Here is a 12,962-nt window from a genome sequence, read left to right as displayed (position 1 = left end):
GTTTTATTGTTACCAAATTCTGTGTTTTGCATGCTTAATTATTTGAAAGCATAAAAACAAGTTTAATTTATTCTTACAATAGCCCTATGTTTTTTTCCCCTCAGAAATTCTGTGTTGTGTATTTTAATTTTTAAAAAAAATTTAATTTTTAAATAATTTTTATAAAATAATTTTATCTTTTAATTAATGAAAATGAAACAAATTTATTTTTTGGAAAATAAAGGGGATTTAATATTACAATTAAAAACATTGAAGAAATATTGTATGATTATCCCTTAAAAATAAGGTTTTAATCATTTTAGTAGTAGCCCATTACATCCATTCTACTAAACCATAGTAATGTTGGCTATTTCTGTAGCAATGACTTCAAGATTAACCAAACTTTTATTTTGACGGGTTGCTGTGAATACCTTTACATTTCTGTGTGTATATGATATGATGAGGATAGTTTTACTCAAATTAAACTGTCAAATGCTCATGAAATGACTGAGCAGTTCATGTATTCTTAACTGTTTTAAATTCATTTTAAATCAATTTCTATATCATTTTCTGTTTTTATTGCTGTGATTATTTTTAATGACTATTTCACTTTCTTTTATGTAAAGCACTTTGAATTACCACTGTGTATGAAATCTGCTATATAAATAAACTTGCCTTGCCTAAATAGCATGTTATTAGGAAAGGCGACTTGTAAAGATTCATAAAAAAAAAAAAAAAAAATTATACTCACTTCTTCTGGAGGTGAAGCTGGATCACGAATGATTTGCGCGAACATAGATGCATTTAGGTAGATCAGGGGCGCATTCCCTTCACAAACAAATGTAATCCACTGCATCTTCAGCCGCTCCGATGTCGGAAGCAAATGACGACTGCTATGTTCATTACATCCAACAACAAAACACCTCAATCACTCAGGAGTAATTCTTGTCTACATCTGCTCCGATGTCAAAACAATGGCGGACTGCTGACAGCTCACTCCGAGCGGGTCTAAGGTAAGACGCTAGTGTCAATCAACAATCGTGGGAGCAGCATTGTCCGTGTAACGTCACAGACAAGAAGCTGAGATCGGCTTGATTTGAGAAAGTGGAAGAGAGTTTAGTAGATTAAAAGAAAACCACTGGGTGGATTTTTATCATTATAGGGTGGTTGTGTACACACTGCCAACACAAATTCATGTTCAAACAACTTGTAAAAGTGCATGTCGCATCCCATGACCCCTTTAAAGTAGTATTTTCTTGTAACAACTGCAAAACAAAATTACAGCACGTTATGAAAATGTTTATGGTTTTAGTTTTTAGTTATTAAAAGTTTTTTTTAAATTAACAAAAATATCCCAACAAATATAATGAAAAGTCAAAAATTGACATTTTGGAGTATCTGACATGCTCATTATTCACCAAATCATGTTTTGCAATTTTAATAATGTTAACAGGTTTGTGTGAGGTTCAGGGCTTGTACATAGTAAATATCATTATCTCCGTCTTCATTAGCACAGCTTCTGAGGTCTGCGTGTGCGTGCTATAGTGGCTTTTGTTTTGTCTAAAGCACAGCTCTGTGAGGGTGCATACGATTTGAAGATTTGTGGAATTAGCTTTGCAATACCAGGACTAAAAATATCTTTGGCACCTAAAACTCAAGTAAAGTCTGTCATTGATAAACCTCTGTCATTGAAATTTGCATTACTGATGTACTGACCTACAGAATCCCAGCAGAGATGACTTCAAAGAGGTTAATCAGGATACAGAAAAGATGACTATTTCTTATGCTTTTTTTTTTCTTTTTTCTTGTGTGGGGGGGGTTAAATGACTTTCAAAATATCTTATTTTCTGTTCCACTGAAGAAGAAAATCATATAGTTTGGAAGTACAGAGTGAGTAAATGATAACGTTTACATTTTGGGGTGAACTATTCCTTTAAATACTGACACTTCTCACCAGGCACATCAGTTAGAGACACTGATCGTACAGATCTTTGCAAAAACAATGTAATGCAAATTATACTTCATAATTTAGTTTACAAGTATGTTTACTTTTGCCTCACACCAATCTTCTGAGGACAAGCACAGAAACATGTTTTTCAGTTGAATGTAATTGCATATTCCAGATAGTAATAAAACTCTTGATAAATCCTGGAATAATCTTCTCAAATTTAGTTTATTACATTTTGATTTGCCAACCATGGACAAAGTGTACAAGCAGATGAAATCCAAAGCACGCCCAATCCAAAGACCTTTGATTGCGTTATGCAGTCAGGAAGAATGAAAATGCAGATTAAGATGAGGAAGAAGAGAGAACCCAGTAGGGAGAAGATAGAGGAAGAGTTAAAGAACAGCAGAAAAAAAAAAATTGTCAAGGGAATACAGACATGTGCTTAAGATAATGTTGAGTTCATCTATATTTAACAGTCAACACTTCACAATAATTATTAGTTAACAAGAGCTAAAAATAAACAATACTTCTACAGCATTTATTAATATCAGTAAATATTCATTTCAACATTTACTAAAGCATTTTTAAAATTACTTTTTTGTAAATCAACATTTGCATCTGGTAACATTAGTTAAAGCACTGTAGACTAACATGAACAAATACTGAAAGAATTAGATCATGGTAACTAATGCATTAACTCATATTTACAAATGAGACTATGCTGTAAAGCAGTGGGCGGCCCGTGGGCCAAAACTGGCCCACCAGCAATAATATCGGGCCTGTGCCCGCAGCCAGATTATTTTTTAATAGTGGCTGGTTCTGAAATAGAGCTGTCATGCCAGCAACAGTTACTCAGAATCAGAGCATGTGAGTGGAGAGGAGTGATTTTGACTGGAGCGAGGAGTGGATTTTTTACAAGTCGGAGCATCGTTGTTTTCACTTGCTGCAAGAGCGCTCCATCACACGTACAATTCATGCCATTGGCCCGTTATATTACTGCATATTTAGCAGGAATTCACATGGTAAACATTTAGCCAGCTTGATAGAGAAAGATCACTCAATTCAGAAAGAATGTGAAGGCTATGATGACGCAATGGACATGAGCGGGAAGTTATAGTTCTCAAAGAATGCGTTTGTTCCTTCTAGAAACTGAATATTTTCAGCTGAAAGCATGATTTAAACAAGTACTACAACACTTATTCACACGCAATCGCTCTCTCAATAATGCATTCAAACAATACCAAATTGGTTACCAATATACTATGCTATTTTATGCTAACCATGGCTGCATTTATTTGATCAAAAATACGGCAAATAATAACTATTTTTTATTTGAGATTTTTGTTTGGTTTCTGTTTTTCTACTCTTCAGCTGAAGTTCTCAAAATAAATGAACCTAGCCTTGCAAATTAGATGAAGAGCACAAATCTGTTAAACAGCAAGATATGCAAAACAGTTTAGACACTTTGCTTACTGATTTGAGAACAAGTATTAAAATTGGAAAATGTGGCAAATCATCTGAGAAATCCACCGTGTTTTGTTCACCAAGCATCACATTACGCAGTGTAAATGTTTCCTCTCGAAACATTGTTTGACAGCTGCGTGCCACACATGATGGAACAGGACAGAGAAGAATTATTTCCAAACCTGTGATCAAATGAGATAATGTAATTCATCTAAGCTCTAAATTTGTCTACAGCTTGTTGCAATATAAGATGTCATAAGCAGTAATGACTTACCGTAAACAAGCTAGTAGAGGTGCTAATGTTAACCCAGAGAAATATTAAGCTAGTCAAATCACATCTACCTCACTATAAATAATAATTTAAAAAGAATTTAACTAATAATCTTATGGTCACAACTCCATTTGGTGGTCACCAGAGATGCAGAAAGTTTCAAATAATACTATTTTAATAGTTTTTCAGTTATACTTTATTTTAATGTGTCCTTGTTCCAGTGTAATTATACATTACATTTAAGTACCGAGTAATATTAATTACCTACATGTACTTACTACATGGTTAGGTTTAGGATGAGGGTTTGGTTTAGGGTTACTTGCATGTAATTATGCATAATTGTTATTATAATAGTAAGTACATGTAACTTGCAACAACGATACCTTAAAATAAAGTGTTACTTTGTTATTTTAAGAAAATGAGATGCTAATTTTAATATTTGTTAGTCACTTCACTTTAGAAAGTGGACTGTGGACCAAAAAAGTTGGTTTAAACCTCTTTGAAATCCTGGAGCGTAGACATTTTTAACAAATCAAAATCAAATAGCAATTCTTTTCGAAAACTTTAGAAATACAATTTAATGCAAAATAATAATAAGATATAAATAACTGCTTAACTAGTCAAAGAAAAAAAAGCCTTATTTTTCTTCCTGTTAAAGCACAGGTATATACACAAGTAAAAACTTAAGGCCACTGGTCTAGAATCTTTAAACGGCATCTAGACTGTAACAGAAGACAGAATATATAAACGTTTTGGCTTTGTTAAGTCGATTCAAATGTCTGTAGAGGTGCGCGTTCAAAGACCTGAGTCTTTCCATATGCATGACACACAAACAAGGAAAAATACCAACTACACAAGCTCCGTTTTGATTTGAGAGGGAACAAATGAAGCTATTTTTAGCCATTTCAATCTCCTCCTCAGCAACAATGAGGGCAGAAATTTGTGATTTTCAAGACAAACAAACAAACAACGGCTGGCAGACTTTTCTCATCATCGGTAGGAGAAAAACATTTTGATTTTCTCCATCTAAACAGATAGCAGGTGGCAAAATGAAAGACATCACACATCTTTTATAGACCCAAATGACACCAGCAGGACTGGCTTTGTCGCAGCATCGTTCAACTAGCAGAAACAATAGCATCTTCCTCTGCCAGCATGCATCTGTCTCTCTGCTGACGGAAGTTAATAGAGATAGGAGAGACGTTTTCCATAGTGACTCTCCTGCAGATAATCGCTATCCCAGACATAAACACACTTTGAAGCCACTACACCAAACTAAAATGTGTGTCTTAGCTTAAGTAGCAAGTAGTGCGTGTTGCCCTCCTAAATCAGTAATAATGACTGTCAAGATGCAAAAATCCACCTAAAATTGTGTCAGTGACTATACGAGAGATTCTGTAGTTATACCCCCTGAAACAACTTCAACGTAGTGCTCCATCCATTTTAATTATCCATACGTGCTGATGGCAGAGACTAATTATTGCCCATTATAAAACTCAACAGCAGTGATAGAGAGGCGCGGAGCTGGCGGGACGTGTGTGGGTCTAGTCTGGAGCTCTGCTTTATCTGCGCACTGATGAATAAGTCTAATCTATCATATGTCTGGGAAAGCCCCAAGGCCTCCATACTGAAAAGCTGCCAGCGAGTACGCGAGCAGCGGTGTGTTCATGTGTGAACTGTAAATATAAAAATCACCAAACTGCATGCATGTGTGTTGTTAGCACTGAATTATGGGAGTTCTATGGGTGTAGACATGGCCTAAAATTAGCACTCGCCAAGCACCCAATGCGAGTAAGGAAAAAATAAATTGGAGTTGGCAAGTATATGAAACCGTATTACCCATCAGTCGCCCAGTAGCTTTTTTTTTTTTATTATTAATTCTAACAATTGCATTGTTGCATTGCATACAGCATTGTAATTATATAAATATGCAACCAGCTCATAATAAAAGTGTTTTCAGTGTCTCGGAGCGTTTTCAGTGTATGCTGCTCCACACAAACTCCATCTCTGCGAGTCTTGTGATTTTAAGTGGCATATGCATTTGAAAATGCAACTTGTGCAAAACATCTTCCCAAATATGTCATAAATCTGTTGTCAGCAAATGAGAAGCATTTCAAAAGAGGTTTCCCTGCATTTTCCCACCAAAAAAGCTCTGTCGCTTAACGTTTGAAAGCAAAAACAACCCCAAATGTTACTATTGCAATTTTACCATTATATAAAATAATAATAATAATAAATAAATTGTCAATTTAATAATGTATTATTCAATTTATATTTAATTTATATATTTAAATTCATTTTTTATTTAATTATATTTCATCTATTTATATAATTATTACTATTATTATTATTATTATTATATAAAAATATTATTATAAAAAACTTATAAAATATTACAGCAATATTTCTTTAGTGATGTTTAATTTTTATAATTTGATTAAATACCAATAAATAGGGCAGCGAGGCAACAAGTCAGCTGCCTGAGCTTTTCAGACTCAGCTTTTGTGTTCATAAACAAGCTGTAAGCAAGCCAAGATGGTCAGAGTTCATTTAGAGCAAAGGAGCCCAGTCCTGCTCCTGAAGGGCCACCGTCCTGCAGAGTTCAGCTCCAGTTCTAATTAAAAACCTGAACCAGCTAATCAAAAATCTTCAAAATACTAGAAACTTCCAGGCAGGTTTGTTGGAGCTAAACTCTGCAGGAAGCTGGTCCTCCAGGAGCAGGACTGGACACCCCTGATTTAGAGTGTTGACATACAAAGCCACAATTCTCTCAAACAAATCCAGCCGCTAACAGAAACCATTTATGACAATGCGATCAACATGAATCTGCAATGGAGCCATGCACACTTTCATTTCTCATCCATATCGTCTCAGATGCACAGACAGACTCTCCCCGACACTCTTCATCAACACAGTGCTACAGACTTGCCAAAGTAAAACTGCACTCAATATTCTTAGGAATGCACAAGATAGCGATGTCATTTTGTTTAAATATCAAATGATATGGACAAATTTAAAAATATTGGCATTGTATATACAGTGCCCTCCATAAGTATTGAAACAGTAAAGACATAATTGCTCTGTTGGCTGTGGAGTCAAGACACATTTGCAAATATGATTAAAAGATGAATATGGAGGCAAAACTACAGAATGTCACATTTTATTATTAGCCGTTTCAACACATACATGTTTTACCAAATAAAAAGAACAGCACTTTTAGAGTTCATCCCACTCATTGATGTGAGCATAAGTATTGGGACAGTTGAACATAAGGCAGATATAAAAGATTAAAAGCTATTATTTAGTTGCAGATCCCTTGCACACAATCACAGCAGTGAGTCTGTGACCCATAGACATCACCAGACTCTTGCTCTCATCCTTTGAAATACTTGTCCCAGCCTTTAATGCAGCCAATTCCAATTATTGCTTGTTTTGGGGAGTTTCTGCCTTTACTCTCCTCTCCAGCTGGTGAAATTCATGTTCAATCAGATTTAAATCTGGAGATTGACTTGGGCAATCTGAGACTTTCCATTTCTTTGCCCTTATAAATTCCTTGACTGAACTGGCAGGGTGTTTTGGGTCATTGTCCTGATGCAATATGAAGCACTTCCCAATGAATCTGGTGGCATCTTCTTGAATATTGGTAGGCAAGATGGTTTTGTACCCTTCCAAATTCATTCTGCTACTGTCATCATACATTAAGTCATCAGTAAAGTAGAGAGAGCCTGTTCCAGAGACAGCCATGCATGCCCATGCCATGACACCACCTCCACCATGCTTTACAGATGAGGCTGTATGCTTGGAATCATTGCAGTTCCCTTTTTTCTCCACATTTTTGCTTTCCCATCACTTAGATAAGGTTCATCTTTTTCTCATCGGTCCATAAACACAGTTCCAAAACTCTTCTGGCTCACCTTTGTGCAAACTCTAATCTTGCCTTTCTATTTTTGGTGCTGGTCAGAGGTTTGCATCTTGCTGTGTAGCATCTGTAATTCTGTGTCAAAGTCTCCTGAGGACAGTAGATTGTCAGAGCATCACCCCAGCTTTCTGAATGTTGTTGGTGATTTTACAGACACATCTTTTATGGTTCATTTTCACAGCTTTTATGATTTGTCTGTCATCAACTACTGTTGTTTTCTCAGCCGATCAGGTCGTTGTTGGTTGCTGGTGTCGCTGGTGGTCTCCAAACTCTTGATTTCTCCATGCCCTTTGTTTTTGCTATAGCTCCAATTGACTTCCTCTTTTCTTTTAGCATCCAAATCCCTTGCTTTTCTCTCAAAGTCAGCTCCCTCATCTTCATCCTGGTTTGTGTGTGTCACATCGAATGCAAGATTCAGAATACAGAAGTAATAGATATAATTGATACGACACATTCCCTGCTTTTAATATCTGAAGAATTAATGCAACAGGACACAGCTGATCACTTAGAAAGACCTGAGAGGCAACTGCTCCAATACTTATGCTCACATCAGATAGAGGGATGAAACTCTAAAAGTGCTGAACTTCTTAGCTGGTAAAACATCTGTGTGTTGAATCACCCAATAATAAAATGCGACATTCTGTAGTTTTGTCTCATATTCATCTTTTAATCATATTTGTAAATGTCTTGTCTCCACAGCCAACAGAGCAATTTTGTCTTTACTGTTCCAATACTTTTGGAGGGCACTGTATATTTGCAGTTACTGGGCAGTTTTGCAATCTCATTTCCCCCATTTTAGATTACCTTTGCAGTCCTCTAAATGCACTTTTAAAAGTTAATCTTTAAAAGGAAAAAAGAATAATAAAACCATTTTTTCATATAATGGGTTGATGCCTAAATGTACTTGTAGCTTTTAAAACTATTTTCTAATGTTTTGTTTATCATTAATTTTGCTAAAAATTAAGAATTTTAATATTGCCCATTACGTGAAAATAATTATTGGATTGTTGATACTGGCCAGTAGCTTTAAATGTTTTTTTGCCCCACAATTGATTATTCATTTTCTGCATTTTATTCATAACTTTCTTTTATTGTATTTGTCTTATTGTTTGTTATGTGCATCTCTAATTTTCTTATATATTCCTATATATTGTAAAATATAGGCTAGTGTTATCATGAAATAAAATTAATTGCATAGGGAAATAAGATTTTGGTCATATAGTGCAACCCTACAATAACATCAAACATTATACTGAAATTAAAATATCAGCCTAAATATTGTAATTAATTTACATAAGGCTGGCTACTATTTGATTACTTTTCTGGAAAACAAGTGTAAAACAAAAAGTCAAAATGAGCAGTCAGACAAGTCCTGCGCCACAGTAGATTTGGTGGAGTCAACAGTAATTAAGAACTAATTATTGCTTGATTGATGCATTAATTTATTTACAGTATGAGCACAAGACGTTCAACCTCTGTGCAGATGTGTGCATGTACTTTGTCCTACCTTAGTGTGAACTGCTCAGTGGGAGCAGCAGAATTCATTAGTACTTGAAATCCCACCGTCTGTCCCTGTTTAACTGGGCTGGGGGGCGCCAGTATCTCGACGTCTCCATCCAGTCTAAGTCGGTTTCTGGGCGCTCTGTTGTCCCCAGTGGAGAGAGTCACAGTCCCAATCCTCTGCATATCCCCTTCCTGCCCTGCAGCCTTTCCTTGCACCCTACCCGCCACGCACTCTTTTCCCAGGGCCTCTGGAGGGAGAATGGAGTAGTGCAACTCCACCGTGATAGGAATGGGCTCCTGCGTGCGCCTACGTGGCGGTGGAGAGCTGAACCAGGTTGTAGGAATGCCAAGCTGGGCTACACAAATCCCCAGGTTTCCCTCCAGTCGGCAGGCGCTTGATACAGAGCCTTCCCCCGGATCGCGGATCCCAACGACACGGATACACGGCAGCAGTTCTGCTGGAGGATCCACATCCTCCCACCTGCGGCCCGCCAGATAAAACAACACCTGGATTTGAGGCCGATCGACTCCTATTCTCCTGCTCACCAGGTGCGCTCTCACCTTCCAGCCCAGCGTCAGGTGCGTAGAGGTGTGGAAAGAACGCGGCAGCGCCCCCTGGAGGAGCTCTGGAGGTACCGGCGCCTCTGCTGTGAGATTGCCATAGCTACAGTTGACCGACAAGAGGGGAGCGGGGCCAGATTCGGGCAAGTGGAGAAAGAGAGGCTCACTACGTGTCTGCAAGCTCCCGTTACGCATCACTTCCTGTGTGGCCTCCTGGAGAAAGAAGGATGACTCCGCACCCTGCAGTTGGCAGGACACAGGGAGGTACGTGGGCAAGGATGAGGAGAACCTGGGCAGGAGATCACTGCCTCCGCCCCTGCTCTCGCACACTGTGGAAAGACAAAGAGAAAGATTTATCTGTAGGTTTATTTCATTTCAGAGCCTCTACAGATGTTATTAAAAGGGAAATTGCTTTCAGTCATAATTTAAAGTGTCCCCTGGTTTTTGTTTGATCTCATTTAACGAGAACATTTATTTACAGAGAAACAAATGAAATTAAGGCCAAGGGTCTTTGGAAAGAATTGTATGAGTGTGTGTAGAGAGTAAGTCAATGGTCAATGAGTAGAATAACGCAAGAAAAGGTTTAAAAGAGAAAATGTTATTATATGCACACAATCAAAATTCTAAAATTTGGGGTCAGTAAGATTTTCAGAAAATTGTGAAAAGGCTGCATTTGTTTGATCAAAAATACAGGAAAAACAGGAATGTTGTGAAATATTATTAGAATTTAAAATAACTTTTCCAATTACATTTTTAAAATGTAATCTATTCCTGATGGCAAAGCAAATTTTCAGCAACCGTTTTTCAGTGTCACATGATACATCCGAATGTTTTTCTCATATATAGATTTGGTGATGCTTATTATCAGTGTTGAAAATTGGGGTTTCCTAATATTTTTGTGGAAATCGTGATCCTTTTTCAGGATTCTTTGAATAGAAAGCTTACTTGAAAAACACATTTTACATTTTTAGTAACAAATTTAAGTCTTAGCATATATGCAATAAAATTGATCAAAAGTAAATGTTGTGTATGCATGTATGCAATATATATTTTTTTATATACATTTTTATTAATTAACCTGCAGAGAATTATGTAAATGCACTTGTAAATACATAAAAGTTCTATTAACAAACTTTAAAGTAAAGGATCTCAAGCATGAATATGAAAAATAGTTGTGATGTATCTATATAGTGTATGAGTGTATTATCACAACACCACTTTAATCCAAAGTGACTTCCACCATCTTCATTTCATCATTATGTTGAACCCGTGACCTTGGCATTGCTAACACCATGCTCTATCAGTTAAGCAACAGGAATCATCCTCAGGCTCACATTCACACAACTGCTTCCACCTCCTCTGGACAGGACACGACACTGCAGTGGCTTTGTGAGTACGTGTCTCTTTGTGAGTGTCAGGGTGTAATAGCGATGGTGGAAAGGCCTCTTTTTGTGCTCAGGGACGACATGGGTCATGTTTTGAGAGGAGTTCACAAGTCATCACTGAAATTGAAATCGGTCATTTAGCAGACATTTTTATCCAATGCAAAAAGTCCCACAGGAGCAACTCTGGGCTAAATGCCTTGCTCAAGGGCAGAATGGCACTACAGCGGGACTGTGACCTCAGCAAAATCCCATCCCAGAACAACTACAGGATCAGACACTAAACTTCAGCTGAAAGACCACAACTTTACTCCACTACAACTATGCAATGCTTGACCAAGGTGATGCAGTCACAATAGGGAAACTTTGAGCTGCAGCATAAAGTCTGAAAGGTCAGAAAGTTTGTACTACTCTAGTACAATTAATTAGTATCTCAGATACACAAAGAAACTTGGTACGGCAGCACTATATTGCTCTCACAATATTAACCGGAGACATTTTAAACATGATTTTGTTGCTAACTGAAACCTGTGTGCCATAAATCCCACAATTTGCATTGCAGTCATGCAATCTGATTGAAGTAAAGTGTATTTATTTTTATGCATTTACAGACGCTTTTATCCAAAGCGACTTACAGTGCATTCAGGCTATACATTATGTGTGTTCCCTAGGAAGTGAACCCATGACCTTTTGCGCTGCCAACACAATGCTCTACCACTGAGCCACAGGAACTATGCAACATTTGGAAGCATCTGTACTCACTCATGGTTAACTGAAGCATAAAGTCAATCCGTCACCTTTCCCTAAGGATACCTCTATCATTGTAAAAGCCCTCAGCACATGTTTGTATTTTCCGTTAAGTCTGTGATGGAGCTTATCAGATCACTCTGCCAATCAAATGCAAGACAGTCTGCCAAACAGACTGAGTGTGCCAAATGCTTCAATGAATCAGACCCTAAATTTACAGTTCTTTCCCGTTATAATTTTAGATCTGTACTGATAGAGGCAAAATGATGCTCTAACAGACAAGCGCACACATGCACGCCATGTGCCACATTTGCAACATAAAGGCAGCTAAAGATGATTAAGTAAATGGAAGACCAAGCACAATTTAGTATGCAAATAAAATGACAACTGACAGCGAAACATTCTTACAACTAAAAACTAAAAATAGCCCACACAGTTGAAATTGGTCTGTTTTAAGTGATTTAAACTGAAAGTCACAGACAATAGCAGAGAAAAGAAAGAAAAAGTAGAACATTTCAATCCAGTGCTGGCTAATTAATTTCTTCCCAAATTTGTTTCTTTAGCTTCATATAAGTTCAGAAAAACCTGATAAATCAGAACGGGAGCAATATCACACATTTTACGCAGCAAGAGTTTCGACCTCAGCTCGTTATAAGCCAATATAAGATGATGCAACACACAATCCCAATTTGCCAATCTTTCGTATTTTTGTATTTCTCGTTTGTTTTCCCTCTTCTTTTTTATAGTGATACAACAGATTTCGTGCTGATTCAGAGAGTCTCATTTGCATGTTTTGAAACCGTGACAGAATAGAGAGCAACAGAAACTCAAGCAGCTGCCTGGAATAGAACCGAAGGTTTATTGTGTTACTTTATCTCTCTCGCGCTCTCTCTCTCCTCAGGTAGCGGGAGTGAAGCATAGTAAAGGTGTGAAAATATAATGAAAATTTGGTATGGCACTGCGTCTCACAACAAGAGTCTAAACACATAATAATCCCTTCAGAGAGAGATACACCTTCAGCGATTCATTTCAAATCAACACTGAGACAAAACACATGTGAAGCCTTGTGGACCCAGTGTCTTGTGGAGGAAGAGAGGCTGGTGATGAGAATGAATGAATGATACAAACAAAGGAAACTTTCAGAGTTCAAAAGCTGATTTCAACTCGTGCCTTAATTTAAAAACAAAC

General features: G+C 37.1%; 1 protein-coding gene across 1 annotated transcript in view; it reads right to left on the bottom strand.

The window, feature by feature from the left end:
* Positions 1-12,962, bottom strand: part of LOC306869717 (transmembrane protein 132C-like) — a gene marked incomplete at both ends in the record, with an annotated part of 211,025 nt that overhangs the window by 134,817 nt on the left and 63,246 nt on the right. Inside the window, one exon of the mRNA XM_079416599.1 lies at positions 9,089-9,974. Coding sequence (XP_079272725.1) covers positions 9,089-9,974 — 886 coding nt within the window. The remainder of the gene's footprint in view (positions 1-9,088; positions 9,975-12,962) is intronic.

Source organism: Barbus barbus (genome assembly GCF_936440315.1).
Source record: "Barbus barbus genome assembly, chromosome: 5".
NCBI classification, from domain to species: domain Eukaryota; kingdom Metazoa; phylum Chordata; class Actinopteri; order Cypriniformes; family Cyprinidae; genus Barbus; species Barbus barbus.
Note: the sequence above shows the minus strand (reverse complement) of the source record. Positions and strands in the feature narration are given on the sequence as shown.